Below are 15,055 nucleotides of genomic sequence, written 5' to 3' on the forward strand. Positions count from 1 at the left end.
GATCCTTAAACCACATACTCCTTGATGGAGATTATCACCTGAAGCTCAAGCCGGTAGAAATAGTGGAAACAACAAAATATATGTTCTACTAAAATCCTGTTACTCAGCCATAAAAAGAATGAAATAATGCCATTTGCAGCAATATGGATGGACCTAGAGATGATCATACTAAGTCAGAGGGAGAAAGACAAATATATGACATCAATTTTAAGTGGAATCTAAAAAACTGATAAAAGTGAACTTATTTACAAAACAGAAATAGAGTTGCAGACATAGAAAACAAACTTTTAGTTAACAAAGGGGAAAGGGAGCAGGAGATAATTAGGAGTTTGGGAATCGCATATACACAGTACTATATATAAAATAAATAACGAGGAATTACTGTGTAGCATAGGGAACTGTATTCTATATCTTGTAATAATCCATAATGAAAAAATCTAAAAAAGAAAAAAATATATAAAACTGAATCACTTTGCTGCACACCTGAAACCAACACAACATTGACAATCAACTATACTTGAATTAAAAAAAAAAATCCTGCATTGTTTTAGAGGGGATATAGGGCATTTTTCAAGGATACATAAAATACTGAATATATGACAAGATCACATAACTAAATGAGGGACAAGGTAAAACAAAAGTGGAAAAAAAGAGCAGAAGCATGAATCAGATTAAAAACACATGGGAGAAAGGGGAACGCCTTATACATTTGCCCCAGGTGGAACAAAGGGTTGGTGTTAAGCCTTTAAACAGTTGGGCTGATGCTGTACACACACATTTCCAACTAGAACACAGAGACTGTGAGTGGTCTGTTAGAAAGACTAATTAACAGTTTGTAAAGAAAGAAACCTAATTGTATAGCTAAGTAAAAAAAAAAAATCAAGGCAAAGAAAATCTGGAATAAAAGATGGAAAGAAAATTATGGCTTTGAAATATGAGTTACTTGAAGTACAGAAAATACACTATGCAGTAAAAACTAAAAAGATTTTCTTCTTTTAAACTTTTGCAGTGAGCTGAGAGGTAACTCCTCTAAGTCAGAGAACGCAGACAAAAGGTTATAAAAACATCCATTTCCCCTGGGTTGACAAGTATGAAAAGCTCTGATGTGGTAATGCTGCTTTATGAATTTGAATTGTCTTCACAACTGCACTTACTTTTCATCAATTTGAGGAAGAGAGGACCAGAAAAACCTGTAAACGGCAACAGTAGATATGGCATTAAATTACAACTAAAGCAACATGTTAAAATACAGGATACTTTTAGAATCCAAATAAAAATATGTTTTAAAATGTCTTGAGAAAAACAGGGCATTCATCTGATGGCTAAAACCCCAAAATATTACACTCTTTTACATAAATTTCTACCTTGAAATGTCCGTTTCGATTTATATGTTTAAGAAAATATCTTCCCATATATTTCTTGAAGCACAGTGTTAATCGCTCAGTCATGTCTGACTCTGCAACCCATGGGCTGCAGTCAACCAGGCTCCTCTGTCCAGGGAATACTCTAGGCAAGAATACTGGAGTAGGTTGGCATTTTCTTCTCGAGGGGATCTTCCCCATCCAGGATTCGAACCCCAGCTCCTGCATTGCAGGTAGGTTCTTTCCCATCTGAGCCACCAGGGAAGACCATTTATTTGTATGTCTCTTCAAATAAAGGATAAACATATATACCTTAGAAACTGTCAAACAACTGAAGAGAACACTTGCAGAAAAATTTCACCTGGCCTTTTAAAAAATGCTGCTTGGAAGGGAACTTTATTTTTTCACCGTATCTTTAATTTGTTGTTATAAAGACAAAAATATATGACTTAAAAAAAAAAGTAACAAACGATGTGTAATCTAATGAAAAACAAAATATAAGAGAGCGGAAGGGAATTTTAACTACAGAATGGGCAAAGCCGGATATTGTTTTATTAGAATATATTGGATGTGATATCAAAGAAAATTTCCCTTATCTAATCGAGTCACAAGAAGCGAATTGTACAGTGACATTTATATCTATCTATATATTCATAATTTCGTGGACTTGTACAGACAAGGGCTCTCTAAACGTAAAAGCCCTAGGTGATTCAGCTGATAAGCGTTTCCCTGCTCGCCCTTCTGCTGAGGGGCAACAGAAGCGAGGACATTCCTCCCATATAATTCCAACCTGTTTCGTAATTTCGCGCAATCAGAATTCAATAGAACCGGCCGGGAGCTGTCCCGAGCCTGCGGGTGATTGGCCGAGCGCAAAGCACCGGGCGTGGGCTTTGCGCAAGTTCTCCGCTCCCTGCTCCCAGGGCCACGGGAAGCGGGGGCGCGTACGAGCAGCGGCTCTTCAAGACTCAGTGGAGCCGAGACCGCTGTTCGCATCCGCCGCGTCTTTCCGCTGGAGTCTGACTCTCTTCTTCAAAGATTCACGCCTTAGTGTACATTCCGAGGGAAAGCCCGAGGTAGGGCGCGGGAAGCTGGGGACTAGACGGAGAAGGTTCGGGGGGAGGATGGGTGGGCTCTCTAATTTCCTGAGTTGGGTCTCCTGGGGCGGAGGGCTTCGGAGGAGAGGGAAGGGGTGATGCCAATTGGCAAGTCCAAGGGGACTAAAAGGGGTGAGACTTATTCTCAGTTGGGGAGCTCTTGAGGCACCTGTCTCTAGGTTTTTTGGTTTTTTTTTTTTTTGAGATAGTTATCCGTCCTGGAGTCTGCTGCCCCGAGCCTGCAGAGCCAGCGCTGTGCGGGCAGCCGGCTCTGAGCCCGCGGGCAGATGGATGGCGTGGGGAACCAGGAGGCAGAGCCGCGGTGGAGGCGGGCAAAGTCCGGGCCGGGCCGCCGCCCTGCCCCTCGGCTCGCGTGCGGAGGCTGGATGCCTGGCGCTGAGTAATGTCCCTGCGGCGACCCTCGCGGCCACGAGCCGCTGGAGCATCAGGGCGAGCGCTCCGCCCTTCTGCCCGGCGCGCTGTAGTAAAGTTCAGTTTCATCTTAGCCTTCTGAGGATCTTAGGTTTGACTGATTGGCTGTGGTTTCTCCTCAGGTCGCGATGGATCTTGAAGACGGCCGCAATGGAAGAGCAGGGGGGAAGAATTTCTTGAAAAGGGACAAAAAAAGGTAGTTTGTTTCACTTTCATACTTTACGTGGCTTGAGAAACTTGGGAGATTTGTTTCCGGCCTCTAACTGAATTAAATGAGCTGATGATGGTGGTGGTGATGGGTTTTTGTATCTTAAATGCAGGCAGTTGTGGAGGTTCGCTGGCTTGAGTTGAGCCCAGCTTTTGCATGGTGAGCTTCTTCCTCAGCTTTTTGGTCCCACACAGGCCAAGGCTCATTTCCTTTCCTGTGTTTTATAACCTTCTGCTTTACGTGTGATGTTGATCGTCCGCGAGCCTGCTTTGTGGTCCAGTCTGTTCCTTCTGGTAAAAACAGTCACTTAAACATTGCATGTTTGTGGCACGCAGCAGATGGGACAGAAGGCCACGACTACTTTTAAATGTTCTTTTTTTCTTTTTAAGGCAATGGGTATCTGACTCTGGTAGAAGTAATTGTAAGACGAGTGTACTATCAAAGAATTATTAGAATGGTGTAAAATTATCCTGTGTATAGAATTGGTTCTGTAATCACATAGGAAAAATAATTATCTTAAGTAAATTTTGATCACAGTGCAGTATCTGTACAGGAAATTTTTAATTTCACTCAGCTCTGTTAGTAATAAATGGTAAACTTAAATTAGTAAAATTATGAATATTATTAGAAACCAAGCTTTTCATTGTAAGAGAAAAGAAATACAAGTGTGGACATTAAGTAGACTTTTTAAAAACAATGTTGAATCTGAATATGATTTCATGATTTTTTTTTTAATAGGGCAGTTTCTGTCCTTTGAGAGCACACTCAATGTCAATCTTGGTTTCTCAGTATGGTTCCTTACAAAAAGGAAATCTGCACCCAACAGAGAAAGGGTTAATGTCAGTTGAGGCTGAGCTTGGAGTATCTTGGAGTACCTGAAAACAAGAGGCGGAGGGCGATTATGAAAAAAGGACACAGGAGCTGGCTTGAAGGGGCTTTCACTGGCCCACATCAGAGACAGTTTGAGCATCAAGAATAATGACTGTACTTGATTGTGAGGTGAAGAACTTGATTGTGAAATACTGAGTAAATTAATTTTTAATAAAATTCTGAGAGGGGAAGGAAAACTAAGGGAGAGAGAAGGAGGGAGAGAGAGGGAAGGAGAACCTTCTTCACAGAAAAATGTTGAAACCTGCATTGATATAATTGGTTCAGGCAAGGATTTTTAATGGATCCTAAACCACTCAGAGAAAGGTTGAATCTACGAATTAGCCACAATTCTTAATTGGAAAAAGGAAAATGTGATTTTTTTTTTTACAGTGAAAAGATAGTGCAGTTAGTCACCGTAACCAAGTGATCATACCTGGCCTGGCTCTTGGAATAGACTGCATTAGTGACATGGCACCACCTAGGAAGTATGTTTGCAAAATCTCATTTAGTGAATCTAACTTATCAAGCTTTCAGACTAATGCTGTCCAATAGAAATATAATGTGAACCACATACGATGTAAACCACATTTGTAATTATTAATTTCCTAATACCAACTTCTAAAAAGTAAAAAGAAACAGGTGAAATTAATGTTGGAAATACATTTTAAGGATCCAAGTATATTCAACCTATTATCATTTCTACATGTAATGAGGATTATTAATGAGATAGTTTGCATTCTCTTTTACAATGCATCCTCAAATCTGTATTTCATACTTACTGCACAATTTGGACAAAGATTGAAACAGACATATCTAAGATGTGGGACATCCTATAAGACACCTGTTTTTGTTTCTGTAAAAAGTCAATATTTGATGGGAGGTAGGTAGGGAGAAGAATTTCTAGATTTAAAAGAGACTAAAGAGACAAATAGAGAAGGAAATGGCAGCCTGCCCACTCCAGTATTTTTGCCTAGGCAATCCCATGGACAGAGGAGCCTGGAGGGCTACACTCCATGGGGTGGCAAAAGAGTCAGACACGACTTAGTGACTAAACAACAACAAAGAAACAAAACCACCACGTATAATACATAAGCCTTAATTACATCAGAGTTCTAAAAAGGAAAAACCTATAGAAAACATTCTTGGAAATTTTGAATGTGGATTGATATCAAAATTGCTGTTAATTTTATTGTATGTGATAATGGTAGGAAAACATGTGAAGTGCCAAGATATTTGCAGCTTATTTTCAAACAGTTTGGCGATTAACAGTTATAAACTTCCTTATGCATTAAAGAAAATATGGTCAAAATGTTCACAGTTGTTGAATCTAGGTGAATTTTTAATGGGTAGTCATTATTAATATTCTTTTTGTTTGAAGGTTTTCATGATAAATTTTCATAAAATAGATTATATCGAGTGGAAGGTAGATACATCCCTTTTTGTTTTTAAGTTTTTAAACTTGGTACCTTAAACAAATACGTATTTTTTGACGCAAACACGTAGGGACATTGAAATAAGTATTAAGGCTCTGTGGAAGGAAAGAAATGTATTTGACAGATTGGTGGTTTCCAGAGGTGGAGGAAAGGGGGACAAAACGGGGGAAGGGGGTCAAAAGGTCCAAAGTGCCGGTTATAGAATAAGTCATGGAGGTGTAATGTACAGCAGTGTGACTCCAGCTAATAACAATGTATTGCATATTTGAAAGTTGCTAAGAGTAAATCTTGAAAGTTCTCATCACAAGGAAGAAAATTCTGTGATTTTTGTATGACGACAGATGTTAACTAGACTCGTGATGATTTCCCAGTATTTACAAATATCAAATCATTCTCTTGTACACCTGAAACTGATACAGTGTATGTCACTTATACCTCAGTTTTTAAATATTTATTTTCAATTGAAGGACAATTGCTTTACAGTATTGTGTTGGTTTCTGCCAAACATAAACATGAATCACCCATAGGTATACATGTGTCCCCTCCCTCTCGAACCTTTTTGAAAAAGGTGTTCAATAAATATTTGTGGGACATTTACTTATTTATTCTTCTGTAAGAGCCCATATTTTGGAAACTATTTCTTTTAAACTTGCATATACTGTCATTTTATTGTTGATTGCTGTCATGGTCTACAAACTTTTTTTTCAAACTAGAATTTTTTTTTTTTTTTTTAGTTAAGTAACTCTTATTAAACTGTGCTCACCATTATTGATGGAGAAGGCAATGGCACCCCACTCCAGTACTTTGCCTCGAAAATCCCATGGATGGAGGAGCCTGGTAGGCTGCAGTCCATGTGGTTGCTAAGAGTCGGACATGACTGAGCGACTTCACTTTCACTTTTCTCATGCTTTGGAGAAGGAAATTGCAACCCACTCCAGTGTTCTTGCCTGGAGAACCCCAGGGTCGGGGGAGCCTGGTGGCTGCCGTCTGTGGGGTCGCACAGAGTCGGACACGACTGAAGTGACTTAGCAGCAGCAGCACCATTATTGATGTGAATCTGTGTTTTATAAAGCTGTGTATTTTTCCAATTTTATTGAGTTATAATTGACCTACAATACCTTGCAAGTTTAGACTGTATAGCATAATGGTTTGAATTACAAATATTGTGATGAGAAATTTTAGGATCCACCCTCTTAACATCTGATTCTTCTATATCGTACAGCACTGTTAACTGTAGGCATCTTGTGGCACATTGCGTCTCTAGCACTCTTATCTTATAACTGAAGGTTTGTACCTTTGGACCAGCTTTCTCTCATCCTGTCTTCCCCCTCTAGAAACCACAAATCTTTTTTCTTTTTCTATGAGTTTGTTTTTTAAACTGTATATTCTAATTCAGAGTCATAAAGAAGCATGTGACTTGCTGATAATGTGAATAGGTATAATGCTTGGGTAATAGTACCCTTTGGCATATTTGTGTTTGTAAAGATTCTTTATTAAAATGCAATTTGATAAGCAACTTCCTACTTGTCAGCACTGTGTTGGAGCAAATGGGGATAGATGAATCTTCTAAGAGGGGTGACAGTGAGTGTTCCCGGCAGGGCAGCGTCTCAGAAGTCTGACCCTGCACCAGATAGCCTGGTGTCTGGGAGTTAGACTTCTCCGTGGAAAGCTTGGCTTTGTTCTAAATGTGTGACATTGGACAAGTGAGTTAACTCTTCTCACTGCAGTTCTCTTGTCTGTAAAGGAAGGATAAAAATGTGCCTGCCTTAGAGATTAAGATGAAATGAGGTCTTGTATGGAAAGTGTTTACTTAGCCAGTGTGTGGAACATTATAAATTCTTCAGAGTAGCTGCAGTTTTGGAGAATGAAAAAATAAATAAAAAGCTTAGAGCTAAAACTCAATTCTGTATGGCTGGTTTTCTCCTCTCATCCTGATTCCAGGGGTACTGAAACCGTGCCTTTACTGGGAATAGGGTGGAACCGAATCTGAAGAGTTATGTTTGTGTATTTTGTGTGTTTCTCAGTAGTGGAACGTCGCTCCAGAGCCAAATATGGAGTAGACTCTGGGTTTTTTTGCTTTAGAAGTTTCTTCAACTCTTTGACCTTGCTTAGCATAAAGAACAAAGACACAGATGAATTTACTTTTTGAACTTGAAAAGCTGTGTAAAAAGAATGTACTTCTTCCCTGAGATAGTCTTTCTTTTAGAAATAGGAAAATACAGATGCGGAGGTTGCTTTCAAAAGCTGGATGGCAGTTAGAGTAGAACACCAGTTAGAGAGTTTTGAATCTGCGCTCGAAATAATTGACCTTTCTCTGCCTGAGGACAGCTTTTTTTTTTTTTTTTTTTTTTTCAGTTTACAAACCCTCTTTTTTGATGGTGCATTTTCTTGGTTGTGTATTGCCACAATGGCTCCAGACATCTTTTCAGAATTAGATTTGCTCATGGAGAGTGATTGAATTATGTTTCTTTCTTAGGATAATTTATGCCCTGCATGTTTGCCACTACTCTCCCTGAGGTAAAGGAATAATATCTAGGTAGATGAAGGATAATATCTAGGTAGATAGAAGGATAGACTATCTGTTGCTAAAATCCCTGAGATGATAATTAAAGGGATTAATTCTGGGGAGCATGAGTGAGTTCTAAGTAGAAGAAAGACAGGAAGCTCTCTTTTTTTAGTGTTAGTTTTGTAATTCCAAATTTGTGTGTCTCTGTGTATTCATCATAGAAAATTAGGAAATACCAAAGGCACAAGGAAGAAAATAATTGAAATCTCGACAGAAGTCTCAACACCCAGTCATAACCCCCTGTATAGATTTCTAGGTATATGTAAACATACTCAAACTTTATAAATGGGGTCATATTATAAATGTTTTTTATAATGACACTGTTTTTTTAATGACACTGTAGACATGTTTGTTTGTCCTGGTTGTTGCTCAATATAAGCTCTACGTTGATTGGATATAGATTTACATAGTTTTTAAAGTTTTATGTCATTCTGTTGCTAGGTTTTTCAGTAAAAAAGATGAGAAGAAAGAAAAGAGACCAACCGTCAGTACTTTTGCAATGGTGAGTTTGAATGTGTTCACTATTCTATCTATACACACACACACAGCTGATTCACTTTGCACAGCAGATACTAGCACAAGGTTGTAAACCAGTCTCACTCCGGTGAAATCAAAGCGAAACAAAAGGAAGTGCTGTGCTTCTCTTGATCTAAAAAAGAGGTATTTGATCTGGTATAATATTTTCTTGGGGAGTATGTTAGTGAAGAGGTAAAATGAACTCATTTAATTTAGCTTGTTTTCAGGGAATGATGAGCATTGGACACACACTTGCTGTGTGCAGTGAGCCTCCAGACTCCCCTGTCCCGGCCTGGGTTTCAGTATTCTCCTAACCAGTTATGTCACCAGTGATATGTCAACTACACAAGCACTCTCCCATTGCTGGTCTCAGTCCTAGACGGAGGAAACCAGCCTCACGGAGTGTGGTTCAAACAAAACCTGGGGTACCCTGTCGCCAAGGGCTCTAATCCTGGCAGGTTTGAGGTCAAAGTCCCAGGCACTCATAATAGAAGTTAGCAATGGGTTATTAATTACTATGGCTTAGTACCTGTCACTGTGCTTCTGTGCTGAATAACTGAAAATCTGGAATTTGAAAACCTTATTATACTTCTTTGTCTTATTTTCTGGTTTCATGGTGGCCACTTTGAAGCTTTTCTTTAATCAGATGTGGAATAAGACAGGCTGGTTGATGAGCCCTCTTTACCTGTATCCGTTTTTGTTTTTTTCCCTGAGAATGCAGATTTAGGGGAACTTGCAGTTAGAACCTGGAAGACTTACTGAACCAATTAAGTCTTAAAGTACACCCCACTCCAGTACTCTTGCCTGGAAAACCCCATAGACAGAGGAGCCTGGTGGGCTGCAGTCCCTGGGGTCGCTAAGAGTCTGACACGACTGAGTGACTTCACTTTCACTTTTCACTTTCATGCATTGGAGAAGGAAATGGCAACCCACTCCAGTGTTTTTGCCTGGAGAATCCCAGGGACAAGGGAGCCTGGTGGGCTGCCGTCTATGGGGTCACACAGAGTCGGACACGACTGAAGCGACTTAGCGGCAGCAGCAGTACACACTTTGTAATTCAGACATAACGCACCAGACACTTGTAAAATTTGTGTATGTGTGTGGGGCAGGCTATCTTATAAAATGAATATTTGTAAAATTGAATATTAAGTATGGTTACAAGCATAAAAAAGAGCTGCCTTTTACACTCCAGTGATCTTATATGCACATCTTCTTGCACTCCAGTTGCTCTTGATAAAATTCCACCTTTGAGTCTGTCTTTACTCTCTTTGGAATTTTGGGGAAATGAGACTGTGTACTTGGGTTATTCTCAGAAATAACCAAGTGACAGTTTTTGTTTTACATTTCATTTTATATTCTTATATTAAAAGAACCTTTGGTGTTAAAATAGGGTTTATTCCCAAGATTTAATTTCCAATTCTGTCATTTTGAGACTAGAATATTTCTCTTTTGTAATTTCAGTTTTTATAAGTAAGTTAAATTTTAAAAATTAGTCTTATGTTTTTAGAAAATTTATCAGACCTAATATATAGAGGTAAGACTATTAAACCAATTCAGGCCACCAAAGAATAAAAATCTGGAGTTTGAAGTCCAGGTGATAATTAAAACACAAACACAGCTTTTTATGCCAAGTGTTGCAATAAATACTTTCTATGTGAATGCATTAATCTTTACAACTTCCTTGGAGATAGATACTGTTATTGTTTTAATTTTGTAGATGAAGAAAGGGAGGTGAGACTTACTAACTTGCCCAGGAATAGTCGTCAGGGCCAAGGTTCAGACCTGAGAAATTCACACTAAATCATAGTGCTCAGGTTGGCATATGAAGGAAGGAATATATTCTTAGCTTTTTGATGGAAAGCTATACTGAATGTTTATGTGGCTTTTCCTCATGCCTTTCTCTTAAAGGAGTTGACACAGAAAACTGAACTTGTGTATAAAATCTATATAGACAGGGACATATTCAGAATGTTTGACAGTAAAATGCTGATGCTCTTAGTGAGAGAGTCAATTCCTAGGCAGGTTGATAAGAAATCCGGGGGTCCCCAAGGAGAGAGGGGTCTGGAATTCTCAAGGAGGAGGAGAGGACAAACTTTTTTTGTCTACATTTCTTAGTCTTAGTCAATTGCACAACTCAGTTTAAACTCTGTACTAGGGATTATACAACAACAGTGTATCCTGCTTGAGGACAGTTTCTCCTTCCTGAAAACCTTCTGGCTAATCCTGTTATCTTAAAATGTGAATTATGAGAGTAGGTCTAGTAAGATCTTTACAACCTCCAGACGTTCTTTTGATCCATTGTAATAACTAATTAAAAGGTATATAACTCCATTGCTAACACTAGTGAGGGGGCACTCCATCCCCCTTCTGATGTCGATGTCAGAAGCTTCTCTGTTCCTTTTATACTTTAATAAAACTCTATTATACAAAAGCTCTGAGCAATCAAGCCTCGTCTCTGGCCCCGAATTGAATTCTTCTCCCCTAGAGGCCGAGAATCCTGGTGTCTTTCGTGGTTCAGCAACAACCTTTCATTAGCATTGCTGATTAATAAAAATTTCCAGCTAAGATGAAAACTCATGTGTGTTGGGAGTTTCCAAGAGCCCCAGGTTCGATGATTCACTTGGGGGACTCACAGGACTCAGCGTATTGCCATACTCATGGCTAAGATTTAGTACAGAAGGAGGACAGAAAGCAAAATCAGCAGTGGGCAAAGGAAGGCGGGAAAGGTCCAAGAGAAGCGCCACGCGTCCTGTCTAGTGGAGCCGACTTGATTCCTCCAGCAGTGAGTTGTGCCGACTCACTGTGTGAGATGCTGTCGGGGAAGCTCAGTAGGGACTCAGTGCCCCAGGGTTTCTGACTGGGAGCTGATGATGTAGGCACAGCATGTACCAAAATTCCAGACTGACAGAAGGAAGGCAGACACTCACATAAAGCATGTTGTTTGTACAAATCGTTCGGCCACTTCTATCAGTTAGGGTGATGGTTACTCTTCCCAAAAGCCAAATTCTAGATGCCAGCCGAGGGCTAGCCTTGAACGCAGGCTCAGGCTTGCAATGTTAACTGTTTTCTGTACACCAGCCCTGTTAACTTTTTTCTAGTAGAAGACTTCTTTCTAGCAGTCTTGAGAAAATGATGACAAAGAGGTAAGAAATAGATTCAAATTTTTTCTACTGGCCTCTATTTTCTATCAGGCTTTGTTACAACATTTTGTTGTTGGTTAGTCACTCAGTCCCTCCCGACTCTTTTGCAACCCCATGGACTATAGCCCGCCAGGTTCCTCTGTCCGTGGGATTCTCCAGGCAAGAATACTGGAGTGGGTTGCCTTGCTTACATTAGAGCCAGAGCCTTTAACAGCTTTAATCATTTATGATAGTATGTGATTGGTTAAATTTTTATTTGCTTGGAATTGAAAGGTTCTTTGATGCAGTTACCTTGTGGCCACCTGGTCATTCCTCATTGGAGACTTTACCATCTGGCTCGGTGTCTCCCTCTCCGCCCCTGGTGCTCCTACTATCTTGGGTGACTTTTATGGTGTTATAAGGATAACCACTCTTTCCCTCCCCTTTATTCCAGCCACCCATGCACACACTTAGATCCTAGATTTGTTATTTGAAACTGTTCTACATCCAAAGTGCTGTTAGGAAGCAGTTAGATAGAACTAGCCAGCTATCTCCTCTGTCTTCAATCTGCTCACTGTTTCCCTTGGATCCTGAGTCCCCTGACCTGTCAATTTCCCATCAGCCCCTTCTTGTTTCCCTTCTCTTATCACCTTAGAGCAACGATCATCACTTTGTTATGCTCCTGCCTAAGCTGCAGACTTCCTTTCACCTGTCACCTGTCAAGCCCAGCTTGACAGTCAGATGGACCATCTGTTTTCTTGGTGCCTGAACCCCTGCATCTGATGGGTGCTGGAGAAAAGCCTCATGGCAGCATGTATCCCACACAGAAATGCTACTCTTCCTCTTCTCGCTGAGTATGTTAAGCCCTTTACAAATTTCCCATGTCTCCCCACAAGCCCCAGCTCTTCGTGAATGACCCCCCCCTTTTTTTTTTAATTTCACAAACCAAATGGAAGTCCCATGACAGAAGTTCCTCAGCTCTTCTCTCAGTCTACAAACACACCAGTACCCAGGTCAATTGCTTCCTCCTTCCCTCCTGTTTTAACAGAGGAAGCATTTGGTTCTTTAATCACCCTCTTGTACACTGTGCTTTGGCTCCTGTATCCTCTACTTTCTCAAGGACCTTACATTATTATCATTATCCTTTCTCTTCTGTATCCTCCATCTCTCCCTCTCAACTGGGTCTTTCTGATTGGTATTTACATGTCACCTATCTTATTGACTAATGCCTTCCTTCATTTCACTAAGCCTCCTCTAGCTTGCTTCACAAATAGGAGGTGACTTTGCTTTCTGTCTGTATCACTTCTTACATTCTAATTTGGCTCTGTCTCCACCACTCACCGAATTCAGTGGACAGTCTCTGCTGACTTTTAAGTGGCACTTGACGCTGTTCGCCATATTCATTCCTCCTGTTTGCTTCTGCAATGCCAGAGTCTGCTCATTTTCCTCCCGGTTCTTTGGTTCTTTTCTTGTGTCACCTTTGCCTGTGAACTTAGAGCTCCTCCACCCCCAATCCTTGGAGTCAGTGGTATTGTTGGCCTTTCTCTAGTTTCACATGGCCATTTCTAAATCATTTTCATGCAGAACTCCTTTCGTATTTGTTTCATTCTGCACAGTTATAATAGCGTCTATCCATTGGCAGCGATATACCTTCTAATTTCTAGTCACTTCTGCTTCTCCATTGAGAACCTTGGCATTTGATTGCTTCTCCTTTGTTCATCTGTGGGCTCCACATTCTTTTATTTTTGTCACCTTATTAAAGTCTACTAGGTGCCACATTCTTTGACCTCTTCAGTTCCAACAGCCTTCATCCCTACCTTCCTTTAGTAAATTGCACTATGAACAAAGACCTTTGGTTTATCATCTGGGTGGACTCCCATCTCCGCTGCTGTAAACTCAGATGAACCTCTTCCCTCTGCTTCCCCAACTACTTCTGATCCTTCTTGCTTGGCCATTCTTCCTTAGTATCCTTTTTTTTTTTTTTTTTTTTGAGTATTTATTTTCTATTGCTGCTAGCAATAGTGGCTTAAAACAACACAAATGTATTATCGTATAGTTCTGTGGCCCCAAGTCTCACTGGGCTAAAGTCAAGGTGCCATCAGGGCTGGATTCTCCTCGTGGCTCCAAGAGGGAATGTTTCCCTCCTTTTTCAGCTTCTTCAGGCTTCCTGCCTTCTTGGACTCCTGGCCCCTTCCTTACTTCCCTCATCATTTCTCCAACTACTGACTCTGATCCCCGTGGCTCCCTCTTATAAGGCTCCTTATGATGACATTGAGCCCACTGGGATAATCCAGGATAATTTCCCCATCTCAATATCCTTAATGTCTGCAAAGTCCTTTTTATCACATAAGGAAGCATATTCTCAGGTTCCTGCGATTAGGATGTGGTCAAGCCTGGGAGGTGGGGCATTGTTCTGCCTCCCACTCCTGCTCTGGACTTGGTTCTGTCAACCACTCTCTACCTCCTCGTCCCCCTCCTCCACGTTAGCTCCTCTACAAATTATCTTACCTATAGTAGTCACATCAAGTCACCTCAGTTCCTGCCTGAAAACCCTCTAAGGAAGGCCTTTCTTTTACACTCAGATGGGAGGTTTAGCATAACAACAAACTCCCTCCTCTGGCCATCAAAGGCCATCTATAGCCTGACCTCTGTCTCATCTCTAATTTCATTTCAGACAGGTCTCCTTCACCTTCTTCTGGCCACAGTGGTCGTCATGTCTGGTCCGTGAAACACACAGGGCTTGTATTCACCCCAGGATCTTTGCGTTTGTTCTTTCTGCCTGGGATTCTGCCTTAGGGCAGAGGGGTTTGGTGTGTTTTCTTCATTGCTGTGCTCCAGGATCCTAGAACAGTGCCTGGAACTTTAATAGGGACTTGCATACTGAATGAATGTTGAATATTGTGAATGATTGTTAAATGTCTATTTTCTCTTTATTTGCATATTAGTAAAATATAAGCTTTATGAGGAGTGATAGCCTTTCTTAGTCATTGTAGCTACTAACTAGAACCATGCTTGATCCTTCAGTTCAGTTCAGTCGCTCAGTCGTGTCTGACTCTTTGCGACCCCATGAATCACATAGCACGCCAGGCCTCCCTGTCCATCACCAACTCCCAGAGTTCACTCAAACTGATGTCCATCAAGTCGGTGATGCCATCCAGCCATCTCATCCTCTGTCGTCCCCTTCTCCTCCTGCCCCCAATCCCTCCCAGCATCAGAGTCTTTTCCAGTGAGTCAGCTCTTCATATGAGGTGGCCAAAATATTGGAGTTTCAGCTTTAGCATCAGTCCTTCCAAAGAACACCCAGGACTGATCTCCTTCAGAATGGACTTGTTGGTTCTCCTTGCAGTCCAAGGGACTCTCAAGAGTCTTCTCCAACACCACAGTTCAAAAGCATCAATTCTTCGGCACTCAGCTTTCTTCACAGTCCAATTCTTACATCCATACGTGACCACTGGA

General features: G+C 40.7%; 1 protein-coding gene across 2 annotated transcripts in view; it reads left to right on the plus strand.

The window, feature by feature from the left end:
• Positions 1-2,183: 2,183 nt before the first annotated feature.
• Positions 2,184-15,055, plus strand: part of ABCB1 (ATP binding cassette subfamily B member 1) — a 101,693-nt gene continuing 88,821 nt past the window's right edge. The window contains exons 1-3 of one of the 2 annotated variants that reach the window (XM_061413731.1): positions 2,184-2,434; positions 3,010-3,083; positions 8,406-8,466. In XM_061413731.1, coding sequence (XP_061269715.1) covers positions 3,016-3,083; positions 8,406-8,466 — 129 coding nt within the window. In that variant the 5' untranslated portion in view covers positions 2,184-2,434; positions 3,010-3,015. The remainder of the gene's footprint in view (positions 2,435-3,009; positions 3,084-8,405; positions 8,467-15,055) is intronic. The other variant, XM_061413734.1, reaches the window with a different exon arrangement.

The sequence above is a fragment of the Bos javanicus genome, chromosome 4, assembly GCF_032452875.1.
Source record: "Bos javanicus breed banteng chromosome 4, ARS-OSU_banteng_1.0, whole genome shotgun sequence".
Taxonomy (NCBI): Eukaryota; Metazoa; Chordata; class Mammalia; order Artiodactyla; family Bovidae; genus Bos; species Bos javanicus.